This window comes from Herpailurus yagouaroundi, unplaced genomic scaffold (genome assembly GCF_014898765.1).
Source record: "Herpailurus yagouaroundi ecotype Mexico unplaced genomic scaffold, PumYag 28, whole genome shotgun sequence".
Lineage (NCBI taxonomy): Eukaryota > Metazoa > Chordata > Mammalia > Carnivora > Felidae > Herpailurus > Herpailurus yagouaroundi.
Genome location: NW_024412376.1, coordinates 24,843,715 through 24,865,162, shown reverse-complemented (window position 1 = coordinate 24,865,162; position 21,448 = coordinate 24,843,715). Strand labels below are relative to the sequence as shown.

At 38.1% G+C, this 21,448-nt stretch overlaps 1 protein-coding gene across 1 annotated transcript in view; it reads left to right on the top strand.

Moving 5' to 3' along the window:
* CPE (carboxypeptidase E) overlaps positions 1-20,256 on the top strand; it is a 115,896-nt gene extending 95,640 nt beyond the window's left edge. The window contains exons 6-9 of the mRNA XM_040471070.1: positions 9,362-9,501; positions 14,229-14,328; positions 17,392-17,510; positions 19,376-20,256. Of these exons, the coding sequence (XP_040327004.1) occupies positions 9,362-9,501; positions 14,229-14,328; positions 17,392-17,510; positions 19,376-19,474 (458 nt within the window). The 3' untranslated portion in view covers positions 19,475-20,256. The remainder of the gene's footprint in view (positions 1-9,361; positions 9,502-14,228; positions 14,329-17,391; positions 17,511-19,375) is intronic.
* Positions 20,257-21,448: the final 1,192 nt, after the last annotated feature.

The following is a 21,448-nucleotide window of genomic DNA, read 5'->3' as shown; positions in this document are numbered from 1 at the left end:
CTGATTTTGTTTCTGATATATGTCTATTCTGTTTCAACTTATATTTTGCATCATGCCAGATCAGATTTAGCACTTTTCTCCTCTATACCTTGAGGAATAAAGTCAGATTTAGGATTTAGACTATGTTGAATACATCATATGGGAAGAAATTTTATAATTCAGTTTTTATAAAAGCTTTAATGATACTTTTGGTCTTCCCTTTATGGACAAACAGTGTATTGTCTACAGAATACCAAGAAATCCCTATCTGTAAAATAATGACTATGATATTAATAATAATAGCATTAATCTTAGAGATTATAAACCATAGTAATCAGTCAAAGAAAGCCTTGACTTTAGTCAAGCTCTCTAGTGAATGAAATCAGTGCCCCTTATGTCCATGTTTTCTAGAAGCAGAGCCTGAGATAGGGATTTGGATGCTTGTAATTTATTGAGGAAGTGCTTTTTAGGAAAAACCCTGTATGGAAGTGAGGGAAGCAGAGTAAGGAAGGGGATAGAGCTGAACAAGGAAGTGATCCCAGGGACAGCATAGCCTTGGCTTGGGCTTTTGGGAGAAAGTATAAATCACAGGCAAGGTTGTCCTGCCTTGACGATTGCTGTGGAGGGTTTTGGAATGGGATATAGGAGATAGAACCCCGAAGCCAAGTGGGGTTTCCAATTCTCCTGGAAAACAGGGGCAGCTCTGAGCTCTTAATAGCCAACACTTAAACAGCAGTTTGGGGATGGACACTCCGGCTCAGGAAAAGCAGGGTCACTTTGGTGGCTCAGTCGGTTAAGGTCGTGATCTCGCGGTTTTTAAGTTTGAACCCCACATGGGGCTCACTGCTGTCAGCACAGAGCCTGCTTTGATTCTCTGTCCCCCTATCTGTGCCTCCCCTGCTCACGCTCTCTCTCTCAAAAATAAATAAAAAACAACAAAATAAATAATCAAAAAGCAATCTGGTGGCACCAACAGCATTCACTATTAACTTGAATCAGGTTCAGAGTAAAATTGTTCTGGTTACAGAATCTTCTCTCTTGGTGCAGTTTGAATTGTTATTATTGTGCCTCAAATGTAGGAGATATTCAGTGATTGTTAAACTAATATGTACTATATATATTTTTTTAATTTTTAATGTTTACTTTTCCTTGAGAGAGAGACAGAGTGTGAGTGGTGTAGGGTAGAGAGAGAGGGAGACACAGAATCTGAAGTAAGCTTCAGGCTCTGAGCTGTCTGCACAGAGCCTGATGTGATGCAGGGCTCGAACCCACAAACTGTGAGATCATGACCTGAGTCAAAGTTGGACACTTAACTGACTGAGCCACCCAGGTGCCCCAATATGTAGTATATTATTAAGACTCTCAATCCCTCAGGATGATACTGGGATATTGGTTAGACTTAAAGAATAGTATGTTAGATCATCTTACATGACGGTTCAAGCTCTTCCCTGATAGAAAAGTAGGTTTAGAGGGACACATGTTTCTTCTGCAGGCCAGTAAGGGTTGAGTATTTGTCTTTTAAAAAAAAAAAAAAATTATTTAAGAAATTAATTTTTCCCCCAGCTTCATTAACATATAATTGTATATAACATCATGTAAGTTTAAGGTGTATGATGTGATTTATTTCATGTATGCATTGTATAAATCATTACCTAATAAGGTTAGTTAACACATCCATCACTTGACATAATTACCATTTTTCTTTTTTTTCTTTTTTTTGTGATCAGAACATTTAATATCTACTCTCTCAACAGCTTTCAAGTATATAACATAGTATCATTAACTGTAGTCACCTTGCTGTATATTACATGCCCAGGACTTACTCATAATTGACAGTGAGTACCCTTTGACCAACATCTCCTTATTTCCCTGTCCCCTTCTAGGCAACCACTGCTCTACTCTGTTTCTATGAGTTTGGCTTTTTAAAATTTCACTTATAAGTGAGATCATTTAGTATTTGGCTTTCTCTGTCTGACTTCTTTCACTTAGCATAATGCCTTCAGGGTCCATCCATGTTGTCGCAAATGGGAGGATTTTCTTATTTTTATGGCCAAATAATATTCCGTTGTTTATATATCCCACATTTTCTTTATCCATTCATCTGTTCATGGACACGTAAGTTGTTTCCATGTCTTGGCTACTGTGAATAATGCCTCAGTGAACATGGGAGTGCAGATATCTTCCCTGGATAATGATTTCTTTTTCTTTGGATGTATATTCAGAATTGAGATTGCTAGATCATACGGTAGTTCTATTTTTAATTTTTTGGGGAAGCCTCTGAACCTACCATTTTCCATAGTGAATGTAGCAATTTACATTCTCGCCAACAGTGCACAAGGGTTCTCTTTTCTTTGCATTTTTGCCAGCAATTATCTCTTATCTTTTTGATAATCACCATTCTAACAATGAGTGACATCTCATTGTGGTTTTGATTTGCATTTCCCTGATGATGAGTGATGTTGAGCATCTTTTCATGTCTGTTGGCCATCTCTAGGTCTTCTTTGGAAAAAATGTTTAGTCAGGTTGTCTGTCCATTTTTAATTGGATTATTTGTTTTTTGTTTTTTGAGTTGTATGAGTTCCTTATATACTTTTTATATTAACCCCTTATCAGATAGTTTGCAAATATTTGTTCCCATTCTGTGTATTGATTGCCTTTTCATTTTTTGGCTGTTTCCTTTTCTGTGCAGAAGTTTTCAGTTTGATGTAGTCCTGCTTGTTTATTTTTGCCTTTTTTGCTTGTGTTTTGCTGTTATAGCCAAAAAAACTATTGCCAAGACCAATTTCAAAGAGCTTTTTCCCCTATGCTTTCTTCTAGGAGCTTTATGATTTCAGTTCTTACATTTACTTTTTCAATCCACTTTGAGTTAGTTTTTGTGTATGGTGTAAGATAAAATTCCAATGTCTTTCATTTGCATGTGGATAGCCAGTTTTCCCAACACCTTTGATTAAAGAGGCTGTCTTTTCCCCATTGAGTATTCTTGGTTTCCTTGTCAAAAATTAGTTGATTGTATGTGCAGGATTTATTTCTGGGCTCTTGATTCTGTACCTTTGATTTGTGTGTCTGTTTTTATGCCAGTATCACACCATTTTGATTACTATAGCTGTGTAGTATAGATCGAAATAGGAAAATATAATGTCTCCAGGTTTATTCTTATTTCTCAAAATTGCTTCTGTTATTTGGTGTCTTTTATGGTTCCATAAATTTTAGGATTTTTTTTTTCTGTCTGTAAAAAAATGCCATTGGAATTTTGATAGGGATTGCATTGAATATGTAGATGTTTTTGAGTACTATGGATGTTTTAATCATATTAATTCTGATCTATGAACACAAGATATCTTTCCATTTATTTGTGTCTTCTTCAGTTTCTTTCATCAGTGTCTTACAGTGTTTAGTTTATAGATCTTTCACCTCCTTGGTTAAATGTATTCCTGAGTATTTTATTGTTTTTGATACTATTGTAACTGAGATTGTTTACTTGCTTTGTTTTTTAGATAGCTCATTGTTGGTGTATAGAAGTGTAATTAATTTTTATAGGTTTATTCTGTAGCTTGCAACTTTAATGAATTTGGTTATTGGTTCCAACAGTTTTTTGGTGGGATTTTTAGGACTTTCTATGCATAAGACCATATCATATGCAAACAATAACAGTTCTACTTCATTTCTTTTTGTTTTTTTCCAATTTGGATGTCTTTTTTCTTTTTCTTGCCTGATTACTTTGGCTAGGATTTCTAATACTATGTTGCAAGGAGTGTTGAGAGTGGGCACCTTTTTCTTGTTCCTGATCTTAGAGGAAGCTTTCAGCCTTTCACCACTGAGTATGATGTTAGCTGTGGGCTTGTCAGATTGCCCATTATTATATTGAGGTACATTCCTTTTATATCAAATTTGCTGAGAGTTTTTATCATGAAAAGATGTTGAATTTTGTCAAAATCTTTTTATGCAGTTTTTGAGATGATTATGATTTTTATCTTTTCTCTCAGTGTGGTGCCACATTTGTTGATTTGCCTATGTTGAACCAACTTTGCATCCCAAGTATGAATTCTGTGTGATCATTCTTCATGATCCTTTTAATGAACTGTGGAAATCAGTTTGCTAGTATTTTATTGAGAATTTTTGCAACTGTATTCATCAGGGATATTGACCTATAGTTTTCTTTTCTTGTAATGTCCTTATCTGGCGTTGGTATCAGGGTAATGTTGACCTGTAAAATGAGCTTGGGAGTGTTTCCTCCTCTTCAGTTTTTTTGGGAAGAATTTTAGAAGGATTGGTGTTAATTCTTCTTTAAATGTTTGGTAGAATTCACCAGTAAACCATCTTGTCCTGGGCTTTTCTTTGTTGGGAAATTTTTGATTACTGGTTCAATCTCCTTACTAGTAATAGGTCTATTTCAGATTTTCTGTTTCTTCATAATTCGGTCTTGGTAGGCTATATTCCTCTAGGAATTTATCTGTTTTTTCAGGTTATCCAATTGTTGGCCTCATTCACAGTAGTGTCTCTCTCTCTCTCTGTCTCTTGAAAGGTAAAGTTTTGTTGGTGCCTGTCTCTAAAAGGGCTAGGATCATTTTAATAAAGAAGTAAATAAATAAAATAGTTCCACTATCTCTGTTCTGTAACAGCAAGTTATTATAGCAAAAAAGAGAGTGTAGGTTTTAGATTCATCATGGGGACTGATGCCCAGTTACACCACTTTCTAGTTGTATTCACCCCAACTGTGACACGTGAAACATACAATATAAGGATGACTTTTAGCATCTATATAAACAACACTGCCCTGAAAATTTTTAGCCAGTGCAATAGAATAGACAAGAAAAAACAAAGATGGAGAAAAAACATGGAAACGTGAAACATCATGTTGCATTGAAACAGTCATTGTGCAGAAGACAGAATTGGCTACTTTCTTGATTAGAAGTCCCAATAGATTTTACTGGCTAAATATGGTAAATACATACAATAGAATATCATTCAGTCTTCAAAAGGAAGAAGATCCTGGCATTACGACAACATGGTTGAACCTGAAGGACATTATGCCAAAGGAAATAAGTCAATCTCACAAAAACAAATACTGCATGATAGACTTATATGAGGTGTCTAAAATAGTCAAGCTCATAGAAACCCAGAATATAGTAGGCTGAGAGTAGAGGGGAATGGGGAGTTCAATGGGTATCAAGTTTCAGCTATGCCAGATAAGTAAGTTCTAGAGGTCTGCTGTATGACAAACTGCCTATAGAGAATGATACAGCATTAGGCACATGACAACTTGTTAAGAGGGTAGATCTTATGTTAAATATTCTTAGCACAAAAGAAAAAAGAAGCATGCATTTCTGTCATTTCAGTTGTAATGTCTTCTCTTCAATTTCTGATTTTTTTTTGAGTCATCGCTGTCTTAATTCTTAAGTCTAGTTAAATGTTTGTCAGTTTTGTTTATCTTTAAAGAAAACCCAGCTGTTAGGCTTGTTGATCTTTCCTTTTGTTTTACTTGTCTCTATTTCATTTGTTTCTGCTCTGATCTTTGTTATTTCCTTCCTTCTGCTAACTTTGGGCTTAGTTTGTTCTTCTTTTTCTAGTTTCTTGATGTATCAAGTTAGACTGTTATTTGAGATCTTTCTTTTTTCTTAATGCAGGCATTTATTGCGATAAACTTTCCCCTTAGAACTACTTTTGCTGCATCCCATAAATTTTGGTATGCTGTGTTTCTATTTTTGTTTTATGATATTTTGGTTTCCCTTTTTATTGCTTTTTTGACCCATTAGTTTTTCAGAAATGTGTAGTTTTAATTTTCTACATAATTGTGACTCTATACTGGACAATATTCCATGTGGGCTTGAGAAGAATGTGTAATTCTGCTGTTGGATGGAATGTTCCATATATGTGTGTTAGGTACATTTGGTCTAACATATGGTTCAAGGGCAGCTGTTTCCTTATTGATTTCTGACTAGATGATCTATCCATTATTAAAAGTGGGATGTTGAAATCTCCCACTATTATTGTATTGTTGTCTGTTTTTCCCTTCAGGTCTTAAGTATTTGCTTAATATATTTATTTATTTATTAAAAATTTTTTTTTTAGTGTTTATTTTTGGGGGAGAGAGAGAGAGTGTGTGTGTACAAGAGAGGATCAGAGAGAGAGAGAGACAGAGAGAGAGACAGAATCCGAAGTAGGTTCCAGGCTCTAGCTGTCAGCACAGAGCCCAATGCGGGGCTTGAACCCACAAACCGTGAGATCATGACCTGAGCTGAAGTCGGATGCTTAACTGACTGAGCCACCCAGGTGCCCCTTGCTTAATATATTTAGATGCTTTAGTGTTGAGTGTATATATAATTTTCAAGAGTTATGTCCTTTGATGAATTTACCCTTTCATCATTTTTTAATGACCTTCTTTGTCTTTTGTTATAGTTTTTTGGCTCAAAGTGTATTTTGTCTGATAAAAGTATAGCTACCCCTGATTTTTTTAGGTTTCCACTTGCATGGAATATCTTTTTCCATTCCTTCATTCTGAGCTTTCATTGTCCTTACAGATGACGTGGGGCTCTGGTAGGCACCATATAGTTGAGTCTTGTTTTATTTTGTTTTGTTTTCTTTTTTAATCCACTCTGATGCTCTGTGTCTTTATGGAGAATTCAAACTATTAACATTTAAAGTAATTATTGATAGATAAGAACATAATACCATTCTTATTGGTTCCTGGCTGTTTTGTAGTTCCCTAGTTCTTTTCTTCTCCTCTTTCTGCCCTTCTTTGTGAATTGATGATTTTCCTTAGTGATATACTTTGATTCTTCTACCTTTAGCTTTTGTGAATTTACCAGGTTTTTGCTTTGTGGTTAGCATGAGGCTTACATCTTATAGACATCATAGTCCATTTTAAGGTGATAACAACTTAATTTTGATCACTTAGAAAAACTCTTTGTATTTCTTTTCCCACCAAACATTTTATGTTTTTGATGTCACAGTTCACATTTTTTCCTGTTGTGTATCCATTAACAAATTACTGTTGCTATAGTGGTTTTTAATACTTTTGTCCTTTAATCTTCACACTAGAGTTAAGTGATTAACACACTACTATATTATAGCGTTAGAGTATTTTGAATTTGACTATATATTTATCTTTACCAGTATGTTGCATATTTTTATGTTTCCATGTTACAAATTAGTACTCCTTCATTTCAGCTTGAAGAACTCCTTTCAGCATTTCTTGTAAGACATTTCTAATGGTGATGAACTCCCTCAGCTTTTGTTTGGGAAAGTCTTTATCTCTTCTTCATTTCTGAAGGATAGCTTTGCTGAGTAAAGTATTCTTGGTTGGTAGTTTTTTCTTTTAGCACTTTGAACATATCATTCCACTCTCTCCTGGCCTATAAGGTTTTTGCTGAGAAATCTGTTGATAGCCTTACTTGGGGGTGGGGAGGGATTCTTTTGTAAGTTACAGACTGTCCCCACCCGCCCCCCCCCAGCTGCTTTTAAGATTATCTCTTTGTCTTTGATTTTTTGGCTGTTTTATTATAATATGTCTTGGAGAAGATCTTTTTGAACTGAAGTTTTGGGGGGACCTATAAGCTTCCTGAACTTGGATGTCCAAATTTCTCCCTGGATTTGGGAAGTTCTAAACCATTATTTCTTGATATTACCTTTCTGCCTTTTCTGTCTCTCTTCTCCTTCTGGGACTCTAGTGATGTGTAGATTCATGGTATTCTGTAATCTTGTAGGCTTTCTTCACTCTTTTTCATTCTTTTTTCTTTGTTTTCCTATGACTGGATAATTTCAAATGACCTGTTTCTGCCCACTGATTCTTCTGTTTGATCCAGTCTTTTGTTAATGCTCTCTATTGCATTATACCCACTCCTCCCCTGCCATTTAATTCTTTATACTTTTTAGCTCTCAGACTTCTGTTTGGTTCTTATGATTTCTGTCTTCTGTTAAAATTCTCATTTTGTCCACATATTATTCTCCTGATTTCATTGAATTGTGTTTCTATTATTGAATTGTGTTTTCTTATAGCTCACTGAGCTTCCTTAAAACAACTATTTTGAATTTTTTATTGGGAAAATCACAAATCTCCATTTCTTTGCAGTTGGCTACCAGAAAATTATTGTGTTCCTTTGATAGTATCATGTTTCATTGATTTTTTTCATGTTCCTTGAAGTCTTGTGTTGCTGCCTTCACATTTGAAGTAGTTACCTCCTTTTTGTCTTTACTGACTGACTTTGGTAGAGTAATAACTTGTTAGCCCTGCTAGGGAATCTGAGGCTTTCCCAGACCTTTTCTGAGACCTACCTGCTCCAAACTTCTTAGGGGGAGAATACTTAAAATTGCATGCCTTCTTTTGATCCTACAAGGTCCAGATCAATTGCTGATAGACTCTTGTTTGTTTTCCCCAGGGCAGTGCTAAACGCTCAAATTTGTGTCCTTTCTCTCAGGCCTGCAGATCTGGGCCAGCTTCATGCATGCTGTATGACTCATGAGTCATCTTCAAATGCTTGCTGTTGCTATTGTCAGTGGCATACACAGAGAGCTGGCTGCAGGGTGAGAGGTGTGTGGATGGTGTATGCAGAATGTTAGGAGTGCCTGTGGGCCATTGGGGGGGCGGCGATATTCAGGAAAGGTGACCCCAGTAGCTAATGGGCAGGCTTCCTGATGGGATCTGTGACATGGTTAGTAAGATCCATATCCCTTTGATGCACTCTGAAAGTCTTGGCTACTGTTTGCTCAGCCAAGCCATGTAGCATACTTTAGTTTTCTGGATGGGATGAGAAAGAAGCTGTGACCAGCACAGCTCATTCACAGGATCCCACTTTTCCTTGTGGGAGGAATCGTGGACCAAAAAGTTCTCTCTTGGCACTGAGCTATGCCACCGTGGGGAAGGGGTGATGCAAGTAAAGCAAAACCATTACTGTCACTTTCTTCAATGCATCCAATCTTGGACTTTTTCCACCAATGGTGTACTGGAACTTCTACACTGGACTCTCCGCCTTCCACAAAGGCACTCTGTTCCGTGGGTGATTGCCCAAATCGGTGTTCTTTTTCGAGGAAGATGGTAAGAAAACCCCTATTTTGTCATTTGGATGTCATTGTTGCCAGTTTTCTTCTTTGAAGTCAATGCCAACAATGCAGAACACGGTTGATGCCTGCTTTGGCACCCTACAACAGCAATGCACTAAGTAAATGCTTAAGAACCTGAGAGATTTTGTGCTCTAAGGCAGTAACAGTCTCCCAATTATGTTGTTCTGTCCCTTACAGGAGGTGATTTTCCTTGTGGTTTCCCACAGGCTACTCAAAATGTACTGGTTGGTGTATCTTTTACTTGGCTCTCCATTCAGCAGAACGGCTTGTGTAGAGTTTTAGTCTCCACATGTGTATTTTGACTTTCCATTTGGTGCTTTGGCAGGAATGCAAGACTTCAATTACCTCAGCAGCAACTGTTTCGAGATCACCGTGGAGCTTAGCTGTGAAAAGTTTCCACCTGAAGAGACTCTGAAGAGCTACTGGGAGGATAACAAAAACTCCCTTATTAGCTACCTCGAGCAGGTAAACACCATCTCCAGCATAAAATGGGAGATCTAAGAGCATTTAAATCTGGCGTACAATGATTTCCTCAGAGGAGTCCGGTCCAGAGGAGTCCATCTGACTCATAATGAGGACTCTACATTTGGAAAACATGTCGGTAGTGGTCCAAACAGGCTTTCATTTGTCAGAGATTTTGTGGTTCATGAATATTCCCTGAGAACTGACTAAACTGAGATTTGTGGGAAGTGAGGTGATACCCTGTTTTCATTCATATTGCTCTAAGCCAGGCAGTCCTAGCACCCTCCTCCATCCTGGTCATCTTGGGCCAGTCAGGCATCCCTGGAAGGACTAGGACAAGAGTGAGGTAAGTGAGGCACTGAGAGCCCAAAATTTAAGGAGGCACTTTTTCTTGGAGGCATGCGGGTATACGATTAGCACCTGAGTGTGAGTGCTTCCTTAAATTCTGTGCCTCACATGCTCCACTTGTCTCAGCCTTGACTTAGTGAGATCTCAGGTAATCATAATAATTACCTTTACGGGGTGTTTACTGTTTCCCATGCGTTGTTCTGAATGCCTTACATGTAATCGTTAATGCATTTAATTTTCACAACAAACCTGTGAGGGAAGTGGTATCATCATCATCATCGTCATCTTCATCATCTTCATCATCATCATCATCCCTGAATTAAAAGTGAGGAATCAGAGACCAGACAAGTTAAACAGCCTGCTTGAAGTCAATCAGGCAGAATTTTATTTTATTTTATTTATTTTATTTTATTTTATTTATGTTTTATTTATTTTTGAGACAGAGAGAGACAGAGCATGAGCAGGGGAGGGGCAGAGAGAGAGGGAGACACAGAATCCGAAGCAGGCTCCAAGCTCTGAGCTGTCAGCACAGAACCCGACGCGGGGCTCGAACTCACAAACCGCGAGATGATGACCTGAGCTGAAGTCGGACGCTTAACTGACAGAACCACCCAGGGGCCCCAATCAGGCAGAATTTTAAACCAGGCTGTCTAGTTCCAGAATCACCATGCCATATTGCCTCTGGTGACAGAAACTTAGATCTTCACTAGACAGGCACTTATATAACCATTCCTGTGGAGTCTGTACAGAATTTTTGTGTGTGTGGGGGGAATCTCATCATCTACCAGAGTTAGATACCTTACCTACTGAGAATCCATACAGGCCACTCGCTGCCAACCCCACATCTCTATACCATGTAGACATTGGCACCAGCGGCCATGGGGGCGAAACAGACCTAAAGACTCTGTTCCTTGCCTGCAGTGCCGTGACAGTCTTCAGATTGCATTCTGTATATGGCTGTTTACACCCAAAGCCAGATAGGGTGATATCAGTTTCACATGCCAGCAGATAGTCCAGATTAATTTAAACACTAATTTGATACAAACAAATGCTATGAAATAAACGTGAATCTATTTGCATATATGTTGACATACAAACATGCATATGAGACTGATGCATTTAAAAAGCTGTAAAATCAGCTCAGGTATTCTTTTACATGTGTCAGATACCCATATAGTACCTTACCCAAAGAGATTCTCGTGGAATAGATCCACTGTTACTCACAATGATTAAAAATTACTTATTACACAGGATTTTTTCAATCAGTGGAATCCCACTTCATGTTAATATAGAAAGGCATTTTCAGCAACAAAGGCTAAGGATAATTAGCCATGTCGACCCTAGAACGACCTTGATAGGAACCCCTCTAATAGTGTCTCCTTCAAGGAGAGCTGTAAATGTATTTTCTGAGTAGAGGAAGTAAGACTGGGCTATTTGGTATGTGTTCTCCATTTAGATATCAAATAATGTCTCTTTAATACAGTGCTTTTCATTTTATTTACATATTTTTTCAACAAAAATTTATTCAGCTACTCTAGTGTCCTAGGCACACTGTGAGGCACTGAGGATAGTGACTGACTTCATATGAGTGGAGTTCAGAAACATAAATACCTAATCACAAGAGAGGATGATAAATGCTAAAATAAAAGTCCATTACAAAATCGGTGGCGGTACACTGGGTCCCTAATCCAGTCCTGGCGGTTCAGCAAAGGCTTCTTGGGACTACTGTAAGATTTACTATAGTTGAAACACCAATAAGATGATTACTCTGATCATCAATTAAAAAAACAGATTCAGCTGCTGCTTAAGTCTTGGTTCTTAAGAAAAAACTCAATATAAAACAAAACCCACAAAGGTATACCATCAGGAAAGAGGGGAATATTTGTTATATTTATGGTGGCAGGTAGGCATGTATTAATTCATCTAAGAGCTATATCAATTTATATAGAAATAAACTGAAAAGAAGAGGGTTGTGCATACCTGTTTTATGCCACTTGGAATAAGAATGTGATCTGTCCACAGATCAAGTGGTCCACACTACAGGACATCAGTATTACGGTGCAAGTTGTGTAGAAGCAAGAAGAGTGATATTTACAATGAGCTCATCCAACTTGCTTCATAGAACACTCTAATTTAGGGACTCAAAGGCTGATGACATATGAGTGAAGACTGCCAGAAGTTCTGTGTTGAAATTATTTCATTGACAATGAGACACAGTATGGTGGGAATTAGTAATTGAACACCTGGACCTATAGTCTAACCATGGATTAGTTTACGACTCATGGAAAATAGGTGATTAGGAGGTCTAATTCTATAATTGGTTGAGAGGAAATCTCTTGCAGAGTTTTAAAGGGATGTTTGTAGGAATTGGAATTGTAAAGTTAATTAGTACAGTTTGCTGTGGTGGAATGCCTCTCTCTCAATAGCTTTGGAACAGTCTAATTCTCAAGATTCCTCACAAAATTCACAAAGAATGGTTCATGGGTGCCTGCACCAGAATCACCTAGATTCTTGTTAAAAATGAGTTTCCTGTTCCATCACTGAATCCCACTCCCTGCATGGTAGGACCCCCAAGTCTCCATTTCAGCAAGCTCTCTGGGTAACACTTAAGTATAGGAGGGCTTAAGGGTTACTGCTATGCACAGTTTTAGTAACCATGGAGAATCTTCTGGATGTTCTTTGTTTTTCCAGCTTTGGTTGATTGATGTCCTGGAATCTGAGGAGAGAACATTACAGGAGGGACAAGTGTAGCAAATAGTTTCTTCAGGCATGAGTGAAATTTGAATTTCTCTGTGATTTCCTTTGCAAAAGCCATAAAGTGACAGCTGCATTCATGTAGACTTGTGAGAGCCCATAACATTTCCATTGAGATTTATTACTACAGTGGAAGTTTTCCAACAGAGAGGTTTGCTCCAAAAACTGGCTTATCAGAGACAGATACTTATTTCACTATTTGTTAAGCTACAGACCGTAAGTCTTGGGTTGCAGAGGCTGAAAAAAATAATGAATATTAACTTGGTGTATTTGTGCCTAATGCAGGTGAACTATATGTTTTTAGAGTGATTGTTTGACTTATTTTCCAATGATAAGGAAATTTAAAAATTTATTTCTCTAAGGTTTATAATATTGATAATACCGGGATTTTGGTGCCTCAAGATGAATAAAGTACATGTAGGTAAATAATTGCTTGTTTGCAAGCTTTCTAAATTTCTTTGATGAGCCCTCATCTTAAGAAATTTAAAGATTGTATTTTCTTCCCTGATTTTCTTCTCTATGTATATCTCTCTTCCTTTTCTGTAAAAAATTTCAGATCCCCAAATTGCCTTTAGAGGAAAGAAGTACATGTGATTTTCATAGAGTTTCAGAGGTTTTGCTTTAAAAAAAATAGCAAATGCAAAAGGATTTGCTGATAATCAGGGGCATCCCCTTGCTAAAACATTGTACCACTGTCATATTTATTCTCTGATGACAAAAGCGTACTTGACACTTATTGTGCCTTCTGTAGGAAAGATTCCAGTATCATCGGTAGCAAAAGAATATTCACTTTCTAGGGTTAAATTGAGTGAGGAGGAACCTGAGCCAACCTGAGCCTTTGAGAGTTCGGGAATCTTCTGTTAAGTAATTAAGCTTAATGAATTACCATTTGGTGTTCCAGAAGCACTTTCCAAGAGACCTGAAGTGACTCTCTGTCACTTCAAACACATATTGATTTAGCTGAACCATTGTTTCAAAATGAGGGAAAAGAAATCTGCTTTTATAGTTTGTAGTGCTTTAGTTGTTGACTGCAACTTAATCTGGGGGGCATTATTCTCGACAGCATCTCCTTCATTTTCTTTCTGAATCGAATCTTCAGTTTTGAAGTTCACAGATCTTTCATGTCACTTATTTTCAAGCAAATAATATTGTTCCATTGCAAGAGCAATCACAGTATGTGTTTTCATCCAACATGAACAAATATTAAAGGGCTGTAATGTAATATTATTCTTAACTGGCAGTGGCCATACAACCTATATATAGGTGACCCAATATAAGAGGGACAAAGTCATGAAATATGCTAAGACCAGAACTACTTTACAGATGTGATAGACAATTGTTTTTGTTTTTGTTTTTCATTCTGGTGGTTCGGAAGGTACTTTAATGCCTTTCTTTCACTCAGAACGAGATTTCAGTTTCCAGGTTTTTTTTTTTTTTTCTCATTTGTCCACTTGAGGAAAAGCCGTGTAAAGAGTGTTCAACAAAATTCAGTAGCCTCATGAGCATATTTTGATCCTTAAACAATGAGGATCTACAGTATTTTGCTAGCAAATAAGGAGATTCTTGACAGAGATGTGTCGTCAGATCATTTCTAGTATGATTTTTGTGGTTGTTCTTGACCTTTACAGATACACCGAGGAGTTAAAGGCTTCGTCCGGGACCTTCAAGGTAACCCAATTGCCAATGCAACCATCTCCGTGGAAGGAATAGACCATGACGTTACATCTGGTGGGTGTTCTCTGCCGTGATCTGGAGGCTCTAGTGTTATATGCAGAGCACGATTACTTGTTATTATAGTTAAAAATTTTTATGCTATTCTAAGCGAAACAATTGAATGCCTCCTGTCTCTTTACCTCCCTCTCCCCCAGCTTTGACCTAGTTAAATTTCCTTTGTGGGAGCGAGTCAGGCACTCTGGATGGCTGCTGGCTTAGAAATTGGGGTGCAGCAGGTGGCGCCCTTTCCTCAGCTGTCTCAGCCTGGAGCTGCCGGGTGGTGCCACCCACTGGAGATTCTGTGGAATTCCTGAGGCAAAGGCACATGAACTAGCTGGAGTTGAATTATCAGTGTCTTTCCCTTCTGTCTTAAGTGCTAATAAGCTGTTAATGGGACGACCTCAGGAGGGAGTGAAAAGAGGGGGAAAGAAAAATGCCAGTGTCTAGGATTCCTCACACATTTCTTTATTTCATCTGTGTGAAAAATCCAGACTCATTCAGGGTTAAACAGGATGTTAACAGAATTGAGGTGGATGTTAGCTATTTCTGAGTTCCAAATGCCGGTTCCATTTTCCCTATTTGGAGACAAGGATGTATTTTCCTGGAAAACCTATGTAGTCCCGTTCCATTTATCCAGCAACAATATGTTTTTATGTATAATCTACTCATTTATTTCTAGACCTTGTAATTAATGAACCTTTACCTTATTTTCCAAACCACTCTATACCATTACTTCTTTCTTAACCTCCTCATTTATAACTTGTATATTTTAAAAATCCTTAACGTTTCCCCTTTAAAGCTCCATTTATTTATCTATTTAACAAATATTTATGAAAACCCCAGAAGATGTGGCCAGCACATCTTGCCAACCAATATACCAGAATCTGTGCCAAGACATTGCTCCTTTAGCCCTTGGGAAGCCCAGACCTTGATCCCCTCTGCCACATGAAGTCTCTTCTGTCTGTGAACCCTGGTGCCATAGAGATATGATTTCCTCTGCATTCCATGGTATGAGAATTTTAGGAGAATGTAACAGGGGGAAAAAAAACATAGGTAAGAGTGAAATCTGAGGAGTAAGAGTGAAACATAGGTAAGAGTGAAACTGTGGAACACTCCACCCTTTTGAGGGCAAAGTAGTAAGGAGGAATGGAGTCTGAGGTAGAGAGAGAACCAAGTGCATTTTCCTGGGAGCCCGGAAGTATTTCAAGATGGAGGGACTGATCCGGAGTGCCAGGTAAGCTAAACCTTTCGCATGAACCAGTGTGGAGAATCCCGACAGAATCTGTTTCCACGGACCAGTGGGAGCCTGATCGGAGGGTCTAAGAGAGACTAGGAGAGACATTAGAAAAAAGAGAGTATTGACAAATCTCTTCAGACATTTTGCTGTAAAGCGAAAGAGATAATGATGGCGCCTGTTGAAAGGAGATGTGGGGGTCAGAGGAAGACCGGAAGAGGTGGCCATGAGGGTTTTCTTTATTCTGATTTCATTTTCATAGTGAAATAAGATGTAAAGCATCTACTGGGAGTGAGGATGAAGAGGATGTGTCGGCAGTGTTAGGAAAAAGGAAAAAGTGTGAAATGTCCACTAGGACCTTGCTACTCAAAGCTCAGCCCCCACCAGCAGGTGAATTCAGCACTGCCCTGGAGCTGGTTAGGAATGCAGAATTTCAGGCCTCACCCCAGGGCTAGTGAATTAGAATTCGCACAGTACCTAGTTTCCCAGGTGATTGATGTGCACTGGTCTAGGAAGATGGGAGTGTGAAAGGACCAGGGAGGAAGGGACCAGAAGGAAAGCAGGGCAGTTCCATGCCCTCGGTTAGGTTGGTGTGTATGTGTCGGAGACTGATGAGCGTGATGGTGTGTTTCCTCTGGCTCCATGAAGCTGGTGACAGGCGGAAGGCCGAAAATTATCCAGGATTGGTGGCTTGCCAGGCATGTATAACCAAGAGGGAAAAGCAAATGAGTTGAAGGCATGTGCTTTCAGTGATTATAGGGTGGCCAGGGAACCTAACCTAGGTTAGGAGGGAGCTGTGGACATGTGGGGTGAGAAAGAGTGTGAACCTTACTTCTGCTTAAGAATTCTCTGGAGAACTTACTGAAAATGCAGTCCCTCCAAGACCAGCACTCCAGAACAACGTATTCTGAATCTTCAGAAATAGAGATTTCTCACAAGCTTCTCAGGGTTCTTTATCCCTGATGGATAAAGAAGATGTGGTATGTACATACAATGGAATGTTACCCGGTGATCAAAAAGAATGAAATCTTGCCATTTGCAACAACGTGGATAGAACTAGAGGGTATTATGCTAAGTGAAATAAGTCAAAGAAAGATCAATATCATATGATTTCACTCATGTGGAATTTAAGAAACAAAACAGATGGGGAAAGGAAGGAAAATAAGATAAAAAGAGAGAGGGAGACAAACCATAAGAAACTCAAATACAGAGAACAAACTGAGGGCTGTTGGAGGGGTGTTGGTAGGGGATGGGCTAAATGGATGATGGGTATTAAGGAGGGCAATGTTGGGCTGAGCGCTGGGTGATGAATCACTAAATTCTACTCCTGAAATCATTATTACACTATATATTAACTAACTTGGATTTAAATAAAATTTAAAAATTATAAAATAAATAAATAAAATCTAAAAAACAAAACAAAAAACAAGAACAAGTACCTCAGGTTTTTGATGAGGCTTTCTTGGACCACACTTTGTGAAGCACTGATCTAGACTTGCACCATTGGGTCTTCATGTCAAGATACTTGGCCAGAATCAAAACAGCATCAGATGCCCTGACTTCATGTTTGGGGACTTTCTATATCTTTTTACCTGTGCCACACCTGACATGATTATGAAGATCCATTATCTTATAGGATTTATTGACAATTTGACATTAGTATTTGTAAAATTGCTATTAGAAATTACTTCCTCTAAGAGAATGTAACACTGATTTCAATGGAATGTTATCAAATTCCATAAACATTTACTTTCAAAATAGGGAATCAAAGAAATTAAATGGAGGTATACTGGGTATTCCTAAAATGGCATAATTATGTGATTTGATATTTTGTTTCCTTACAGCAAAGGATGGCGATTACTGGAGATTGCTTGTACCTGGAAACTATAAACTCACAGCTTCAGCTCCAGGGTATCTGGCGATAACAAAGAAAGTAGCAGTCCCTTATAGCCCTGCTGTTGGGGTAAGAAATCATAATTGCTAAGATTTATTAAGCAATTAATATGTGTCAGGCATATTTAAGTGATTTATATTTAGTCTTCATAATAACCCTATGAGGTAGGTACCACTAATACCCCCATTGAACAGATGAGAAAACTGAAGCTGGCAAAGTTAAGTGACTTGGCCAAGGGCTCCTTGGTCGATTTTATACCATTCAATGTGAAGCTCCCTTATTGCTTCTCAGTTTTTTGAAGACCTACCCAAGAACATCAAAGACAACTTAAAAAAATTAAACTTTTATTTGCCACAGTGATTTCAGTTTAAATGAGATTTCTGTTCCATTTATCTTTTTATTTCCAGCATCCAATATAATACTTTACTGAATGAGTAGTTGGAAAAATTGATCATGCCTGCAAGGTGATTTTAGGCATTAACCAAACTTTTATTAAGCACATATTATGAGAAAGACCCTCTGCTAAGCGGTATCAAAAAGTGCATCTCATTTAAGGAGGTGCCACCTATTTTGCTAGGAAGGTGAGGATTCTACTGCTATCTTTGCATTACATTTTTGGAACCAGGAAATGGCCTGCAGACTTTCCAGTCGAAACACTTACTTGTAAAGAATTTATTGCATTTTTGTTCATGCCCCTGAGTTGGAGTATAAGGGCTTGGTTTTGCAAACAGAATACCTTGAGTTTTTTAACTGATGCTTTGGTTTTCATTGTGTGTATGTGTACATTAGGCTGTATATGTATTAAAATCAGGAGATAAATTTGGGCAAATGAAACCTGGAAAAAAGTAGCCCCAGAAATAGGTTGTAAAACATTTAATTATTTGGATCTTAGCCTTTCTGGCCTGTGTTACTTCAAGGAGGTAGTGAGTATAGTCATATTCCTAAATATCTAGGGGCTTAAGTGGCCAGATGAAGGAACTCTTGGTTCCTTTTTTTTAAAATATCATTTTTATTTCTGATTCATTTTTCTGTTTATTTATTTGCTTAGTTTTTTGAGACAGAGGTAGAGTGACAGAGAGAGGAAGCACGCTCATGCATGCGAGCAGGGGAGGTGCAGAGGGAGAGGGAGAGAGAATCTTAAGCGGGCTCCACGCCCAGCAAGGAGCCCCACAGGCAGGGCTTGATCTCATGACCATGAGATCCCGATCGGAGCTGAAATCTGAAGTCAGAAGCTTAACCAACTGAGTCACCCAGGTGCCCCAAGGAACTCTTAGTTCTATTTGCAATGGGGACAGAAGTATCTAGAGGCCCTGAGAAGGGTTGGGGTTGGGGAGTACAGATTTTGAATAGCCTTTTGTGTAGATGTAGGGATTGCCCACAGACCTGATGAAAATTCCCAGTTCACTCTGAGAGTTGAGTTCCTGGGCCCCTGGCCTCTGTGGTTGTTTGGAGATGTATGTGCCTCCATCAGTTTCTTTAACAGATTCAAGATTCTAGAAAGCAGAACTTATGGTTTGGGACACCAGGACACTGAACTACATTCTTCCATATTTTCCCAGCTATTAGGAGAAAACTCAAGGTTTATAGGAGAAGCTCAGTGAAGAGTCAAAGTTAGAAAATTCATCCTAAATTACATCTTCTCATTGGAGGGAAAATTGACTTAAAAAAATCTGCTTTTAAATAATCCTACAAGGCTATTAGATCGCATTAAAGCACATTTCAAACATAATGGCTTTTGATTTTTTTTTTTCCTCTGAAAGTATCTTTTGTTTATCACAAGAGATTTTTAGGATGTGCTATATATAGCTCAGGTGGCTATACTGAGCTTATCCTATAAGATCTAAAACTGCACTAATTTTTTTTTTTTACTTAACTTCAGCTTTTAAAAGTACACATGCAGTTGGTAACAAAATATTCTTGTTTTTCTCCTTTAGGTTGATTTTGAACTGGAGTCATTTTCTGAAAGGAAAGAAGTGGAAAAGGAAGAATTGATGGAATGGTGGAAAATGATGTCAGAAACTTTAAATTTTTAAAAAAGCTTCTGATTAGCTGCTTTTAATCAATCTATCTATACAATGTAGTATGATGTAATGTGGCCATTTTCTTTTAGATCTTGTGCAATATTTAACACTGATTTATTTTTAATCATTTAAATATTAATAGATATCACTTAAAATAAACAATTAGACTTTTAGGTAAAAGTATAAGAACTTGGTCTGTTTCTTCTCATATAACATTCATTTTCCTACATATATTACATGGAGAACTATAGGACAGGTTTGAGTGATCTGCCATTTTAGACTTAAAGGAAATATTCCACGTGTTATTTACGATCCAGAAGTTTTTGAGTAATTCTGGCTTTTAAAAACTAATGAAGTCCTTTTAGTGTAATGGTAACAGGGCCACATAGTGAATGCCACTGAAAAGGTCAACAGCTACATTTTGGTGTTGTGAGCATTATACCGCAAGACTTACATAGTTCAGTATAAATTGTCATTTGTCTTGTGCTGACTAGCTATATAAGCATGATCTTGTTAATGCATTTTTTGGATGGGAAGGAAAAATAAATGTTTAGAAAGGGATTTTATGATGGGAATTGACTTCCTGCTTGCACATATGGGGGCGATACTGTTATATTATTCAGCCTGCTAACACTACTTAAAAGCTTAGGGTTTTCTCTTGGTTGTAGATTGGTCTAGAATTGTATTCTGAATGAATAAAGGTAAAAAAAGATATCCCCATGGTCTTTATTTTAATTCTCTGTGATTTTTGGTCTAGAGCGGTAGTCTTGTCATTAAAAAGTGTATTTCCTTGATAATGGGCTCTCACTTGTTAATCCTCGCCGTTTTAAAATTTGGCTGTGATGGCTGTTTGCCAAGCACAGTGCAAACTCCGTGTATATTATTGGGGTGGACAAAAGGTTTTGAACACATGGATCTTATGGATCAGTTTTGGACATAGGCTTTGAATATATGTACACAGAAATGAGTATGTAATTATCCATTGTGATAAGTAAAATGGCAGGAAGAACAGGATGCACAGGAAGAGAGCATGATAGAGAAACTTAAATGAGACCAGCTGAGGGGACTCAGAAATAACCTCTTGATGTATGTAAGCCCGGGTTCAAAATATGAGCAGGTGTGAGCAATGCAGTGACTGAGTGTATGGGTGTGTGTGTGTGTGTGTGTGTGTGTGTGTGTGTGTATGTGGTAGTGGTGGTGGTATGGTCGATCAACATCCAGGTATGGGTGTTTGTTAAAGTAGTGTTAACTGTTGTAATGCTAGACCCCCAAATATATAATGGCTTAAGCACGATAAAAGCGTAGTTTTGACTCAGACACATGTAAGAGATACCTGAAGTCACTTCCACCCATGGCTTATTGCCCAGAGCTAGTCACACAGCTCCGTTGGATGACAATCTTTAGTGAGCAACACTGTCACTAGTGTAGTTCTGCCTTCTGGTGGCCAACATAGGTCTGCTCTCCTTTCTTCCAAATATAGAAGTCACTTAACCCCGTAACAAGTGAGGCAACTTAAATCAAGGCTTTGAGCTTCAAGTTTGGGATTTCTGAGTGATCCCACAATAACCTCTATATCAGATCAGCATGTGGCCCCTCTTGCTCCACAAATCTACAAACAAAAAAGACAGGTTATTGCATCCTTCACTCCCAACATACAACAGAATACGGTCAAGATAATGTCATAAACCCTCCAACTTGAAATGGTGAGGAATGAGAGGTGCATAGTATCCACTGGTCTACAGCAATTCTGAAATCTTGCCAAGTGGGTATTCTAGGCCTCTTCTGGGGATGGAGAATGGTCCTGGTTTCAGAATTGATTCTGGACTCTGGAAGGTGCTTTTCTGCTTTTATTCTGCAAGACTGTGATGTGGCACTCTTGAACTCCTTCTCTGTCTTTCATTTAAGACCTAGGTTAATGGAGGTGCACCACCTGGTATGTGGGACCTCCCCAAGTCACTGAAGCAGATGGAAAGAGAGACTGAAGAA